The sequence below is a fragment of the Miniopterus schreibersii genome (genome assembly GCF_964146895.1).
Source record: "Miniopterus schreibersii genome assembly, chromosome: 8".
Classification (NCBI taxonomy): Eukaryota; Metazoa; Chordata; class Mammalia; order Chiroptera; family Miniopteridae; genus Miniopterus; species Miniopterus schreibersii.
Window position 1 is genome coordinate 61,304,309 of NC_138109.1, and position 16,766 is coordinate 61,321,074.

Genomic DNA, 16,766 nt, shown 5'->3' on the forward strand with positions numbered 1-16,766 from the left:
AAGGAACACACAGTCAAAGTGTCTTTGTGTCGATTGACCTATATTTTGCAAATAAATAACTTTAATACTTAACTTTTTCCTTAACATTTAAGTCTGTCTTATGGATCGTCACAAAATCCTGATAGATTATTTAAAAGTGAGTTTTTATATATGACTTAGATTTGAGATTTTAAATCGTATTGAGTTCTTACAAGAGGTCAGCGGTCACTAGGCTTTTGTGATAGTGTTTGTTTAACAGCATCATTTCCTCAGGTCCTTAGACCGAGCTTCATTTGCTTGGCTTAGGGTTTCTGGAGATGGTGAGTGCTGAGGTTTGAGGCAGATGGAGTCTCTGAAGCATGCAGCCTAACAGCCCCAGAGGGTTGTATTGCTACTTCATTAATTAGTTCACGGAGCATTCCTTTGGGCTAGTTTAGGAAGATTATCCCTATTTTTACAGATCAAGAAAATGAAGTGTGAGGCATTGAATTGGCAATTAGTCCTGGAATTTAGAATTTTAGACCTTTAGTCAGTTACCTAGTGTGTAGGTTTTGATCACATTATTTCAAATATATATTTTTTACAGTAACAATTTTAGTTTCATTTAGTTTGTGTTTTTTTAAAATAACAAATAGATTCTTTTTTTAAATTCTCACCTGAAGATATTTTTTTTATTGATTTGAAAGAGTGGGGGAGGGGAGAGAGAGAGAGAGAAACAGATGTGAGAGAAACATCGATCAGTTGCCTCGTACACACCCCTGCTGGGGAGGGAACCTGCAGCCTAGGTATGTGCCCTGACCAGGAATCGAACCGGCACCCTTTTGGTGCACAGAATGACGCTCCAAACAACTGAGCCACCTGGCCGGGGCAAATACATTCATATTTTTGAGTCATGCAGGTTTTATCTTGAATTTTATCCAGCTGCTGTGATGTCCTGCTATGTATCATGTGGAATTTGTGCATTAATGTAAATTACATACTTATATTAATCAGTTTTAGATGAAGCATTAGTGGGGGTTTTTTGTTTTTGGAATGACCATTTGTGACATGCACACAGTCTAAATAAGATACAAGAGACAGAGTGATATATTGGAAAACATATGTGATTTGTTAACAAAGATCTGCACTGGAGTCCTGGTTTATCCCATTCTAGTGGAGTGAACACAGGTAAGTCACTTTTGCCACCTTTGACTTTGGAAATATTTCTAAGAAACATGTTAGCCAAATATTTAGTCCGCCTGCCTATCTATCTATCATCTACCTACCTACCTACCTACCTACCTACCTACCTACCTACCTATCTGTCTATCATCTATATCTATCTATCTATCTATCTATCTATCTATCTATCTATCTATCTATCTATCTATCTATCTATCATCTATCCATCCATCCATCCATCCATCCATCCATCCATCCATCCATCCATCATCTATATATATCATTTATCTGTCTATTTTACTCAAGGAATGACCCCTTTCTCTGGTTCACTAGGCTAACCTACTTCTCATTCATATAAACTGGGCTTTCTAAGATAATGTTGGCCCACTACAGACTCCAGGCAGAAGTCAGCTATAAGCATTTCCTGCTTTTGGTTGGTGGTGAGTCCCTCACCAACTGACAAAACCAAATAAGAGTATTAGCTCTGCTGGGTCCAGAGTTTGAGTTTTGCATTGATATAGTTTCACGGACACAGACTGCACAACTAACACTAGTCAACCTGCTCACCAATGGGAACCGTTCAAGTGCAGCACGGTCTGAGTGGGAGTACCTCGTGGTCCATCCCTACGTGCCTATCCCTCTGTAACTAGGTGTGTCGACACTTAACATTATTCTCACATTTCAAATACTATTTATTTTCAAAAGGCAAGGGAAAATATGTGGGTTACTAAGAAAATTTATAAATTTAAAACACATTTCCTAGTTTATTGTGTTTTTCATTATCTAAAGCCATGATATCCCTAACTTAGCACCAAGTGACCAATTCTTCATCCCTGATAAGGACTCTGGAAAAGCTCCCTTATATGTAGTAGATTTAACTTAATTTTTTATTATTTAAGTTATTATTTAAATACCAAGTAGAAAAATGCATTTTAATGAAAAAATGGTATTACATTCCAAAAAGTTTCAGTTCTTTGATACAGTGGTCTTGCATTTATTTTTTCAATCCAGATGTATTACTTGGAATGTTTCTTAAGATTCTTTTATTAGTGTATCTGAAAACAGATTAATTCAGGTTTTTTACTCACAGAATTATATATTTAAAATTAATCTTCAATTCAGTTGTTTAATCATGAGCATTTGGGAAATATCTTTGTTATGCTGAATGAGGGAAACAACTTGTTCAAGCAGATGGTTTGCTTTCATTCAAGCAACAACTTATAGACTCAGAATAAAGTTATATAATTATTTTTAAAATCATGTGTATTTATGAAATTCTGTATATTATAAATATGTACGCCCTAAAGAAAAGTAGCATATTTTAACCAACTCAACAAAAGTTTTAAAGTTATTTGTTTATATAACTTCCTCATCGTTGTCTTGAATTCAGCAATCCAGCCAGGTATTAAACAGTCAATGTTGGTAGGCAAGAGTTTTGAAAAATTAACAACTGGGTGTGAAGTGTGTGCTCAGTACATTAACTAGTTAATATTGAGAGTAACTAAAAAGTAACAATAGGGACCAGAAAATAAAAACTAACTAAATAAAATGTACTATCTGTCAGAGGATGGTGTTATGGAAAAAATAATAAGGCAGGAAAAGGCAACAGAGAACCAGACATGTGGCAGTAGCTTTAAGTCAAGAGATCAGGGGGGCAGCATAGCTATATTTAAAAAGTGTGGAGGATCCCAAGAGGAAGACGCTGTTAACACAGGCAACGAGGAAAGACTGAACTTCACACAGGTAAAGACTTATTTGCAGTTAAACAAGCTGAGCCTTACAAGAAAGCAATCTGATTGATGGGAGAGGCATTTATAGTCATCTAAAAGCACTGCAAACCACACCTGGCCTCATAACAGCATTCCTTGTAAATGGATTTATTTTCTTATGCTATAGTATGAACTAAATAAATCAAGGGACTCTTGAGATCCATCAGGAGTAAGCCTGCAAGAAATTCCATTAAACAGATATTGCTTATCATTTATTCAGCAGGTTCTCAATTTTAATAGTTCATTCTACAGATACACTTACATATTTGTGCAAATAAGTATTTACAAGGAAACACATCGTGGCATTATTTTCAGTAACAAAAGTTTGGAAGCAAAGTTTGAAATATTTGGAGATCATCATTAAGGGACAGGTTAAATAAAGGAGGGCATGCTCACAGAGTGGGATATACACAGCTGTTACAAAGAATGAAACAACCCTTCCCCCAAGTACCAGTGTGGAACAGTCTCCAAGATAAATTGTTAAACGAAAGAAGAAAGGTGGAGAAGACGGGGTATAGCAGAATATCACTTGTGTTTAAAAATTATATGTACATGAGATAACATGCTTATGTATGTAGAGACTATGACGGAATATTGCTAACTCTGGTTGCATCTTGGTGGTTGGGAAGCAGGAGTAGGAAGGACACTTGCTTTGCACCATCTGCCCCACTTTACCATTTGAATTTCTTTTAGGCGCCTGCATTAGCTGCCAAACATCTTTTTTAAAAATGTCAACACCACTGTAAATGTTAGTTTAGGTCCAAGAATCTCTGGGTTTAAAATGTAAAATTATTATGATTGATTTAAATAGATTTTATTCAGTATTGGAGTATCTTTTTTCTTCCCTGTTGTACATTGAATCCTCAGACCTTACCATCTTATAGCTGAACGTTTGTGTCGTTTTACTCTCACCATTTCCCCACCCTCCCCACCCCTTGACAGCCTCTTTTCTACTCTCCATTTCTATGAGTTTGACTTCCTTTTTTTAAGATTCTGCATATAAGAGGTATCATGCAGTGTTTGTCTTTCTTTGTCCTGCTTATTTCATTTAGCATGATGCCCTCAAGGTCCACCATGTTGTCACAAGTGGCAGGGTTTCCTTCTTCCCCCTGGCTGAATAATATTCCTGTGTGTGTGTGTGTGTGTGTGAGAGAGAGAGAGAGAGAGAGAGAGAGAGAGAGAGAGATCACATTTTAATCCATTTTTCATCAACAGACACTCAAATTGTTTGTGTCTTGGCTATTGTAAATAATGCTGCAGTGGACAGGGAGGTGCAGATATCTCTTCAAATATCCTGTTTTCATTTCCTTTGATTAAATACCCAGAAGTGGGATTCCTGGGTCATTTGGTAATTCTATTTTTAACTTTTTAAGGAACCTCCATAGTGGCTGAACCAGTTTACATTTCTACCAACAGTGCACAAGGGTTTACTTTTCTCCCCATCTTTACCAACACTTGTTATCTCTTGTTAAGGGGCTTACTCCCTGTTTTCTTTTAGGAGTTACGGTTTTAGGTCTTTTTTAAGTCTTTCATCTGTTTTGAGTTGATTTTTGTGTATGGTGTAAGATAGGGGTCCAGTTTCATTCTTTAGCATATGGCTGTTTAGTTTGCATGGAAAGACTGTCCTTTTCCCATTGTACATATATTCTTAGCTCTCTTGTTGTAAATTAATTGACCATATATATAGGTTTATTTTTGGACTCTCTTTTATTTCATTGATCCATGTGCCTTAGATCAGAGTATCTTTTAATTAAATTTCAACAAACATTTATTATATAACTAGCAGGTATTGAAAGGATTTTTTTTAGTCACCAGGGAGAGGCAGAAAAATTCACACTCTTTGTTCCTCTCAAAATGGATGGCATATTTTGGAAAAGGAGAGAGTCCTATAAATTATTTAGGGTTAATATTTGATCTCTAAAATAACTACTAAAGTGTATAACCAATAGTTAGAGGTTCATAGATATGGGTTCACTACTACTCAGTCCCTTATTATGTTATTTTAGACAAATTAATCAAGCTCTAGTTTCTTCATTTGTAAAATGGAGCAATAGTAATATTTTTTCAGGGCATGCCTTTGATGATTAAATGATACATAATTCCTGTAAATTATTTAGTACAGTGCTTTCCTTTAAATATAGTACAATAAATGTTAGCTATTTTTATTAATCAGTTCCCTTTGTTTATAAGTTTCAAGTCAGGAATAAAAACACCCCAAAAACAAAAGCGCTGTCATCTACACTCTAGTAGCAGTAACAATTTGAGACGGAAAGCTAACGGAGAATGAATGGAGGAAGACCAGTGATAACTGAGCTGGGCCCAGCGAGTGCAGAAATGAGGCCCCGCATGGCAGGCAGAGGGGCCGGTGAACGAAGGCGGGCAGGTGGAGGCGGGCGGGGTTGGCAGCGGAGGGGAGCAGGCCGGTGCCACTCAGTACCCGCTAGGGGGCTGCACGGAAGCAGTGTTGGGAGGCGAGGAGACTGAGTAGGAGTGGCTGGTCTTGGGGGTTCTTTTAGGTGCTGCTTAAGAGTTGGGTGTGTTCATTCAGTGGCAGAGATGGAAACTGGGTGACAGAAGACAGAAGAGAGGGTGGGGCAGGAGGAGGAAGGACTGCGAAGGGCGAGAGGACAGAGGGCTGGGATAGTGCTTGACGGGGCCAAAGGGCCGAGGGAGAAGTTGACGCCAGAGCGGGGTGGAGGGGCCTAGCTAATGAACGGGGCAAACAGAGGCAGCAGAGGGCAGTATCCAGATGGCAGGTAGCGTGGTGGGGGATGGAGGCCCTTCTTCCGAGACAGGCAGGAAGCTGAGAAGCGGTGCAGGCGGAGCTGAGGCGGGAGGGGCAGGCCTCGGAGGCTCAGGGGCTGCGGCCTGTCAGCCTCTTCTCTTGAGTTAGGAAGGAAATGATCGGCGAGAGGGAGTGTCTGCAGTGGGGTTCCAGGGTTTAAGAGGAGAGGCGGGGGCTTGGATCACCCACTGTGGGAAGCGTAAGAAGCGCTTGACTCAGGAGGTGGAGGAAGTCTGGCTGATGCAAAAGCTTTGTCACAGGCGAGGGCACCAGGGGCATGTGGTGCCATGCGGTTCCCGCTGACAGCAGCCTGGACTCTAGAGGCAAAGAAGATGGACAGATGACCAGACCCCCCCCCCCAGATGCAAGGAGTTCAGGAATTGAGGGCACTGGTTCATGGGCAGCTGATGGGTAGGGGAAGAGGCAAATCTGAGAAAAAGTGACGGAGTTCGTCTTAAGAGACTAGGATGGGATCACAAACACATGGGGTCTCGATTCAGGGAGCAGGCGAAGCGAAGGTGGGTGAGGAGAGGGGACAAGACAGGATGTGTGGGCTGGAGGGGGGACTCCAGAGTCCAGTATTTTATAGGATTATTTTACTGTTGTTTTACAGAAAGCACTGCTTTAAAAAGTGGCCTTGAAATTCTCCTAACAGCCCAACGGTTTCTGTGTTGGCCTAGAATAGATCGTGAGCAGACATCGTTCTCGAGAGCTTTGTCAAGGCCGCATAACACTGATGGAGCACCAGCCAGCGTGCTCATAGACGTGGGGAAAAGCAAGATTTTAACACAGGCACAGCAGGCCTCTGCCAGATCCCTGGGAACCTGCAGTTGTTCCTCAGTAGAGAAAGACAAAACAACTCCCATACGCTCAGTGATTTGTGCTTCTTGCTTTTAAAGGTAAAACCAGTAATCCACAGCAAGATCAACGTGTCCGCTCGATTCAGAAAGCCTCTTCAGGAACCCTGTACTATCTTGTAAGTGGGAGACCTTTACAGTTCAAGTTGAAATTGGCTGGTGGTTCCTTTTGGTTTGGGGTTTGCCCTGTGATTTTAATGGCATTGCTCTTTCAAACGGTGTCGCTCACCGGCTTTGCTCTTTGTCTAGCTTGATTGCAAATGGAGACCTCATCAGCCCAGCCTCTCGCCTCCTAATCCCCAGAAAAGCCTTGAATCAGTGGGATCATGTGCTGCAGATGGTCACGGAAAAGATAACTCTGCGGAGTGGGGCTGTTCACAGGTACGTCAAGGTAATCCTGGGAGTGGATGGTTTTCAGGGCTGCTGGAAATATTCCCAGGAGGCTCTCAAGTCGCTGCTGGAAATACTCCCAGGAGGCTCTCAAGTCGCTCGTCCTCAATTTGAATTTTGGCTCACTAATTAGGCTCTGTATGCCTCAATTTCTTTATCTGTAAAATAGGTGTATAGTAGTACTTACCTTATAGGATTGTTTTAAAGAGTAAGATAATCCACGTAAGGAGCTTAAAACAGTTCTTGGCACGTAGTAGCCCATCAACAGATATTAACTATTTTTATTCTTTTGGTTTAGAGCAAACAGGCAATATTCTTTTTGTTAACTTATCTTGAGTGAGCTAGCTTCTTGGCTCTTAATTAACTGTCCTTTTATTCACGAGATATTACGATTCTTTGATGGTCCAGTCTATTTGCCTAGCATACAACACCAGACACTAGGAGCCGTTAGTGGGTTTAAGGAAGAGGCAGGTTTAGTGGGTTTAAGGAAGAGGCAGGTTAGAGAGGGCAATTAAGTGTGATTGCCTAGACTTGAGAAAGCAGAAGCTTTTTTCTCAAGCTCTGAAATTTAAGTGAAGACTAAAATCATGGATTTTAAATTGTGAAGCCTATGAAATTATTCCTTGATAAAGGCTCACTTATTTTTTTTATAGGTGGGAGGGTTACAAATAATATATACAAGTACAGAACATATTAAGAATATATATAATATGTGATACACAAATGCTTGAAATCTAATTAAGAGTTTTCTGGTAGTTCTTGAATCCTGTCTTTCTCCCACTCTGTCTAACATATGCCACTGGTAGAATACACTCTTGGTTTCAAGATCTGTTTTTATGCCTGTATTTATTTCTATATGTCTTCCTATAGACACATATGATAAAATAAGTTCTCAAATGATTGTATATTATGTCTTTCAGTTTAATGTGTATACTTATTTACACATATTAATATATATATATAGTTTCAAAGCCATTTGAATTTTAAATATAATTAGGTATATATAAATATATATTTAATGTATAAATGTAATTGAAAGTAATACTTCACATGTAGTAAAAAATATTTCAAACAGGACAAAAGGTATAAATAAAAACTATTACTTTCCCTTCAGACTCCCAAGTCCCTCTTTCCGTCACTTTTCTACATTATTCCAGAAATGTTCTATGCATACAGAAGCCCATGAATCTTTTATTTTTTAAAAACACAAATGGGAACACACACACAAATGAATAAATATATAAACATACCTTATTATTATTTTTTAATATGTTTTTATTGATTTCAGAGAGAGGAAGGGGGAGAGAGAGAGAGAAAAAACACACACACATCAATGATGAGAGAGAGTCATTGATTGGCAGCCTCCTGCACACTCCCTACTGGGAATCCAGCCTGTAACCCGGGCAAGTGCCCTGACCAAGAATCAAACTGTGACCTCCTGGTTCATTGGCTGATGCTCAACCACTGAGCCACGCTAGCTGGGCAAACATACCTTATTTTTTTACTGTAACAACATATCTTGGAGATCTTTGTTAGCGCAATTAGCTCTGTCTTATTATTTTTAATGACTACAAAGATTCCATTTTATGAGTGTGCCCTAATCTATCTTAATAGTCTATTCTTGATGGAAACTTAGATCATTTCCAGTCTTTCACTATTACATGTTTATGCCTTTGCATCTAAGTAGAGTTTATCAGCAAAGTAAAGTCTAGAAGTGGAATTATAGTGGTAAATGCATTTTAAATTTTGATAGAGACTGCCAACTGTCTTCCAAAGAGTTTGTACTTACTTGCACTCTCACTGAAAGTGTTTGAGGGCCTGTTTTGTGAAATTAATTTCTCATCTGTGTTGTGAAATTAATACTTTGTTGATTTTTATTTATTTAATATACAATGACGACATCTGTTGAGCATTTCTTTTGTGCAATGCATTATTCCAAGTGCTTTACATTATTGACTTAATTTAGCAATTCTATGAGGTAAGTAGTGTTGTTATTCTCTTTCAATGAAACATGAGACACGGGGGTGGGGGGGAGTTACTTGCCCAAGGTTATTTAGATAGTGGCTAGCAGGCCTGGATTCAACCAAATTACTGGGCAGTGTGGCTCCAGATCCTGTGCTCTTAATTACTAAGCAATTCTCTAACTGCCACATATTTATCTTACTGATTTGTAGGCACTCTTTACATATTAGGGAAATTGGCCCTTTCTCATTTGAGTTTTGAATATATTTCCAGTTTGTATTTTTGATACTCCTTATGTTTCATTTTGTATGCAGGCATGTTGAATTTTGATGCAGTTGAATTTTCAATCTTTTCTTAATGATCATTAAGTTTTATGACTAGTTTAGGTCTTTCTCACTCTAAGATCATAGAAATATTTTTCTATGTTTTCATCTTGCACTTTTAAATTTCATGTGAAAACTTTGATCCTTCTGGATTTTATTTTGGGATCAGGAGTGAAGGCAGCTCTCAATTGTTATATATGGATTTTTATTAGATATAGTTGTGTGTGTTTTGACATATACATAAATATAAACTCACTAGATAAAAAATATAAAGCACAAAAAGATATATACACACAATTACATGCCCAAGATACACCTATTGATACATATATTGATGTGAACAAATTTATACATGGAAATAAAATTTATGCAAGTACAAATATAGAAAAGAAAGTATAGTGATATATCCCCTAAACACTTGAATACTTAGAGAAAGTTCATTCTTTTCTTTTTTTTTTTATTCTCACCTGAAGATATTTTTTCCATTGCTTTTCAGAGAGTGGAAGGGAGAGAGAGAGAAAAATATTGATGTGAGAGAGACATTGGTTGGTTTCCTCCCGCATGCACCCTGACCAGGGCTGGGGATCAAGCCTGCAACCGAGGTGCATGCCCTTAACCGCAGTCAAACCTGAGACTCTTCAGTCCGAGGGCCAGCACTAGCACTCTGTCCACTGAGCCAGACCAGCTAGGGCGAGAAAGTTCATTCTTAATACGACATCAGATATGGGTGAGATTTGGTTACCGTTCACTTGGGATGTGCCTATTTTTCTTTAATGAAACATTAAAATATCTTAGGGTTGGATCCTATCCTGCACATCAGTATATTCATATATTAATAACATCCCATAAAAATTGGTTCAACTTCCTACTTATGTTTCTCGTGGTTTGTAGCAAAGAAAGAAAGCAAGTGAACAAGAGTCACGTAAAGAAGTGCTAAGATCATGGGCTAGGATTTACTCAGTACCCCTTTCCCACCTTCAGAGGAAACCAATCAAATCTTGGCTGTTTCCAGATCAACAGCTATGCTGCTTTTTCATTTCTAGCTATAAAAGTTAATTACTGATTCAGATCTTCCTCTTTTGAAGGAAAATGAAAGGAGAATGTCTGGGTCTAAACCAGTGCTTCTCAACCAGGGGCAGTTTTGCCCCTCGAGGACATTCGGCAGTGTCTAGAGACATTTCTAGTAGTCCCGACTGGGGATGGGGCAGTGACTACTCCCATCTAGTGGGTAGAAGCCAGGGGTGCTGTTACCCTACAGTTCGCAGGACAGCCTCCCCATCTCTCCAACAGAGAATAGTTCGGTCCAAAATGTCAGCAATGTTCTGAACCCCTGGTCTAGGTCAAGGCGACAAAACCAGAACTCTGAGTGAAGTGCTTGACATTTAGACTTGTAGGGAGACGAAGGAGTACAATGTTATAAAAGCAGAGGCTTTGGCATCTTATACTAACTCAACACAACCACATTCCAGGGATTTTGGTTGCTATTTTCTTTGTACTTTGTGGCTCCATAGGATATGGCCATTTACATAATCAGTAAACAAGCAGACAGGTCAATGGACTTTTTATTTCTTCTGCAAATGTCACTAACTTTTATTATGTAATAAAAGAAGTCTGAGAATTTTTGAATGGTTATCTTGAAATCTTTCCAGTTGCTCTTGTTTACAACCTTCAAATATACGCATTGTCTTTCTGTGTAGTTTTCTGATAGTCTGTCCCCCCCCCCCCCCCCCGTTCTTTAAAGAAATTCTCTGGACACTTTAAATGGTCTAGAAAATTATCACTGTTCTTTTAATAAATAACATATTAATTGTAGTTTGCAGCAGCAGTTTTACAGTAAAGGGAGGTTCTTGTGAAATTCATTCTGGGAAGATGAGGGGAGGCAGGGAAATAAGAGGAAAGAAAGAAGCAGGAATGTTATGCTGTTCTGCATCATTAATACTGGCAATGGGTTCTTTCACCTCCTGCCCTCTCACCTCTTGTGTTCTGACCCAGTTTCACGCGTCTGGATGTAATCTTTTGACTGACGGCTGCTCGTATACAGAATGCTTTAGGAGGCATATCAGTCTGACAAGTAAATTAAGAAGATAAATTTTAAAAGTAATTATAAGGTATAAATAGAACAATCAAACTTCAACAGAAGCTGAGCTTTATTTAAGGCACTGCATTCTGTACAAGTTAAATCTTTCCTGCTAAAATCTTAATGTGGCAGCCACAGGGGATATCATGTCAGATTGTCAGGTTCACTGGGATGCAACACTGTACGGCTAGATAGCTACTGTGCCTGCCTTATAACGTTGGCATTTGGCTGAATCTAATGACTTTGAGGCGTTTGCAATTCAATAATTGGGGTAGTAACAGATGAACCAAATTAAGAACAGAATGTTTTTATTTACTTTGTAATTTTAAGCAGTTCTTTCAATGCTTGTTAAAATTTTAATTGTTGGCATTCATATTTTGGCAGACTTTATACTTTAGAAGGAAAACTGGTTGAAAGCGGGACAGAGTTGGAAAATGGGCAGTTCTATGTGGCTGTTGGCAGAGATAAGTTTAAGAAATTGCCTTACAGTGAATTACTTTTTGACAAGTCAGCAATGAGAAGGACTTACGGGTAAGCTTTCATCTTCGTTTACTCCTCATATTTTGGTTGTCACTTGAAATAGCGCTGAGTCTTTTGCTGACCACTATATCTTTGATATAATCTTGTTTATCAGTTAGGCCGAAAGCATGATATACATTGATCTTTGTTGTTGTTTTTTTTGCCATGATTGGAAACTTAGAGCTATTGCACAGTAATTTTGGGAACTCTATGAAAACCTATATAGTATATTTTTTACTATATACTTTTTAAAAATTATTCACTTATGATTTTATACTAAATATAAAAAACTGTAAAATATAAAAACTATAATTCCACTTGAGCAAAGTAAGTAGGTTGACTGCCTTTATAATTAATACATGCAACACTTTATAATTACAGTTTTAATTACACATGGTGTACTGTGAACCTTTTTTCTCTATGACATGTCATATATTGGTGAACGACGCCTCGTTTCAGCCAAGCTGCTGGACCACAGAAGTAGGCACGAAGGGCCCTGGCCCTTGGCACATGCGGGGACCCTCCCCTCGGCTTGCTCACAGGCTCGGGGAATCAATTTCTGCTGCTTTTTACAGATATTCCATGACCACTCTGCTATTGGAAACGAAATTTTTTGTGCTAGTTCCCTGCTAGGGCGGGTGATATCTTGTAGAGAGAGAGCAGAATGTCGCCAGTATGTTGCCCATTAATTCGCAGTTTGTGAAGCCTGATGGGGAGGCTAGCTGAGGGTTTCTAGGTAAGTATTAGATGAAATGAAATTTAAGGGGTGCTATGTGAAGGCTTTCCAGCGCTTCGGAATTATTCACCAGCAGGCTTATTGCTGACCATCCTTACCCATCCATGAAATCAGATCCTTCCACAGCCTGCCAGGCTACCCTGGGTTCGTCTGCTGTTAGCTTCAGTGTGTAATTTATGGCAGGGAGAAAAGTCTAACTCACAATGGCCTTTCTCAGGCAAATTAGTAAGATTTATATGTTTCTGTGTATCCTATTATTTACAGAGCCCTATCAGAGTATACAGCATAGACATTTAAAAAAGTGAGAAATTTATTGTTTAAACTCAGTTTGACCAAACCATTACTCATCTTGAGAAATGATTTCTTGAAATTCCATTTAGAAAATTTGGGGAATTAAATAAAAATGCTATGAAAATATATAAGGTGGTACTAAAAGTTTATTATAAGTATCAATTACAGTAGTATGCAGGAGAATATTAAACATCTTTGGAATGGAATTTGGAAATTTTATGGTGGCCTTTGAGAAACTAGGAAAGTATGTAGGACTTTTGTGAAACACTGATGTCAGTAAGCAGTTGGCTTTCGGGTTGGGATGACAAAATGGGATGACGATTGTCTTGCATTATATATTATTTGTAAATAACACTCAAATTTCTAATTGCAATTTTTCTCCACAGTCAGAAAGCTTCTTCACTGCCTCCTATTGTAGGATCCAGAAAGTGTAAAGGGAGTGTAAGTATCAGATGGTTTACTCATTAATGCTCTACATGTCTATACAACACAGAGAGACTGTCCTTTGGGTTTCAATTAAATTTGAAGAAATAAAACTTAGCTGGTATATAAGCAGTTATGTGAAACAACAACTAGAACATTAAAGTTACAATTAAGGTCTTAAAAGAGAGCTAATAATTTTAAAACATAGATTTCAAAATAAGTATCGTTTTCCTTGTTGTATAGACCTGATACAAGTTATATCACAGTTGAAATCTAGGCAGTATTACATAAAACTAGAAGAAATGCTGGGGTAGGCCACCTTAGCAGTCCACCCAGTCCTGTTTCTTATCTCCGACAAAGACTGAAAAGGAAGTTTTTGTAAGAACGTGGTGAGCCTCAAATACAGTTCTTTAAAAGGCTGAGAATCATTCCAAATATTTATTCTCTATTAGAATCTTTTCCATTCATCATTCATTCATTCATTTGTTAATTCAGCAAACGTTTATTAAATACCAGTTGTGTGGGAACTGTGACAAACATTTAGTAGGTAATTTCTTAACTTTGTATTTTTCATCTGTGCCCCTCATGGAGATGAGTTTCATATCATGCCGCAGTATTGCTTTGACAGATTTTTTTTTCTAGCCGAGGCTTCTCTTTCTACCCTTTTGATTGAATTTCCAGACCAGTAGTGATCAGGATTGATTTCACATTTCCCCTCTCTGAATTAACTGAGCAAAGTTCTTATAATGGTGTTCTGTGAAATAAGTGACTGTTTGGCAATGGTACTGCCTCCTAGTGATGATTTAGATAGCTCTTCCATCCTGTTGGTTGTATCATGTGCAATTCTTGAAAAAAAAAAAAATAATAATTTTGCATGAAGAAGTCATGCTGAACTCAGCAGGACAAACAGCAGACGTTTATAACCCATTCATTCACTGAGACTCATACAACTTACGACAAAGTACTTGCCCTCAAGAAGCTCACAATCTCATAGAAACAGAGAAGATAGCTTGGAAAGGTAACTAACACGCTAAACATCAGATTTGTGGTGAGATCGGTAAAAACATGAGGCAAAAGGAATCAGTGTGCATTGGTCAGCGTACAAGGAGAAAGGGGAATTTGAGCTGTGCCTTTAAGATTCAGGCAAAGTCAGTGAGGGGAGAGGGGTGTCAGACAGAAGGGGCGGTGTAAGGAAGGGAGGTGAGCGTGGGAGAAGAAATGATGCTGGCTGGTATTTGGTGGACACTGGATGGCTCTGCAGTATGACCATGTCTTTACAGATGTGGTTCACTAATCCTCCCCCCACGAGGCAGGTACTATTATTACTGCATTTAAAAATGAGAAAAGGAAGCAAACTGGAGGAGTACCTTGTCCGAAAGGCTTCCGTTGAGCAAATGGCAGGGGAGGGATCGCATCCAAATGGTTTGCCTGGAGGAGGCTCGTGCTTCTGACCCCAGGGGACAATGAGTGGCGCAGGCTGACTGCAACAGATGGCCCGTCGTGGTGTGGAGGCTGATGTGCCCAGGATGGTCGGTGGTGGCGGTGTTCGATGACTTTGAATGTCAGAATGGCGAGGCCAGTCTATATCTTTGAGTAGAGGGCGGCTCCTGAGGCTCCCGAGAGGTGAGAGTGTTAATCCAAATCCATTCCAGGAACGTCAGATCTTTTGTGTGGAGAAAGAATTAACATGGCGAGGGGCCATCCATGAGAAGTCACTTATGTGGCAATTACAAGCAATAGCCTTGGTATAAAGTGGTAAGAGTCTAGACTAGGAAGCGGGAGAGGTAACAGGAGGTGATTGCTGCTCATGAAGAAATGGAAGACTTGCTTGCTGATTGGATACATGGGGTTATTGGAGAGGTTGGAGCCAAAGATAACTGCAAGCCTTTGAGCTTGGATGCCGGAGAAGATGGTAGCACCATGGCCAGGATGAAGGCAGTCAGAGGAAAGAAGAACCTGCTTAATTTCAGACATATCAGTTGGAAGTGTCTTCATGAAGTCTAGTAGAAGGTGTTCAGCAAGCAGTTGTTAATGGTGGAGCCTGAGGTCTGATGTGGACATCAGAGGTAGATTTGCAAGTTCTTCCACATAACAGCCATAGTTGAAGAGCAGATACCTGTCACTGTCGTGTTCCTTCCTAGCACCCAGCCCAGCAAGGAGCAGGCCTCATCCTGTGCTGAGTGAGAGTCTGGGTGAGTGGAGACTAGACAGAGAGTGTAGCGAGAACCACAGAGGACCCAGGTATAGAGAGAGAGAAGATAGAAAATATTCCGGTAGCTGAGAAGTATGTTAGCCACTTTAAGGCTAAGTAAACCCATGAATTTAGGGTTTGGAAAATATGTCCTCTTGCTGTTCTTGAATAAGTGACCCTAGGACACGGGGCAAGTTGGTGTCAGAACCAAGACCGTGACTCAACTCTATGCATTCACAATGAATGAACTTTGGAATTATGTGCTTACTATTCTGTAATTTGGAATGTATAACTTTTTTTAATTAAAAATTTGTAATGTGCTTCCTGCTTTAAAACCACGTGCAGGAGGCACTTACGTGCAACTTAGACCCTGTGCTGTGAATGCCGGGTCATCTAATAATGATTGATTGAGGTTTCCATATATCTGGCACGGAACCACGCCCCAGGGAGACAGTGATAAGCAAAGAGATGTGGTGCCTTCTCTCAGTTCATGGTCTACTTGGGGAGACAAAGGTTAAACAAACAAACCACAAATCTATATGTAATCACAGAGCGTGGTGGAAATGAAAAGTACAAGCAGAATGAGAGGCCATCAGAGAACTGCCTCAGATAGGGTGTCGGGAAAGGCCTCTTTGAGTAAGTGACCTGTCATCACAGACTGTTCCCATCTTGTAGAAAGCAAAGATTCAGAATCACATTTCCATGCTCTTAGGAAAATAAAATGATCGCAGAGTTTGTTCCCCTTTCCACCATGCGGGTTGTATATTTGTCCATCCATTCATCTGCTCATTCAGTCATCCACTCAGCATTTATTTACTGAGCATGTGCTACTCGAAGCACCCGGCATGTAGTGGTGAACAGACAGAGAGAGAGAGAAACATCAGTGTGAGAGAAACATCAGGCAGCTGCCTCCCATAGGGCTGAACTCCTCAACCCGGGTAGATGCCCGACTGGGAAAGGAGCTCCACCTTCTGGTGTGCAGGGCGGCCCTTCAGCCAACTGCACCACCACCTCTTCAGGGCTGCTGTGAATATTTTTAAGTTGTGATTCTAACCTTGAAAACAAAAGGAAGATATAAGTGAATTGTCTTAAGTTTTATAAGTTGGAAAAATAAGCTCATTAGCAAAAGGCTGTTCTCTAGCTGGGAGGTCACTCCGTGTAGGATCAGAGCACCCTCTAGTGGCAGAGGTGCAACATTAGAGAAGTATTTGGAAGTTAAAGCCAAAGACTGAAACTGTCTTTTGTGATCAGTATATCTTGTGAGCAATAATTTACAGATTCTGATACTGTAACGGTTAAGGTT

At 39.6% G+C, this 16,766-nt stretch overlaps 1 protein-coding gene across 1 annotated transcript in view; it reads left to right on the forward strand.

Annotated features, from left to right (window-relative positions):
• DCDC2 (doublecortin domain containing 2) overlaps window positions 1-16,766 on the forward strand; it is a 133,572-nt gene that overhangs the window by 38,234 nt on the left and 78,572 nt on the right. The window contains exons 3-6 of the mRNA XM_081144301.1: window positions 6,594-6,670; window positions 6,801-6,932; window positions 11,688-11,834; window positions 13,236-13,290. Of these exons, the coding sequence (XP_081000427.1) occupies window positions 6,594-6,670; window positions 6,801-6,932; window positions 11,688-11,834; window positions 13,236-13,290 (411 nt within the window). The remainder of the gene's footprint in view (window positions 1-6,593; window positions 6,671-6,800; window positions 6,933-11,687; window positions 11,835-13,235; window positions 13,291-16,766) is intronic.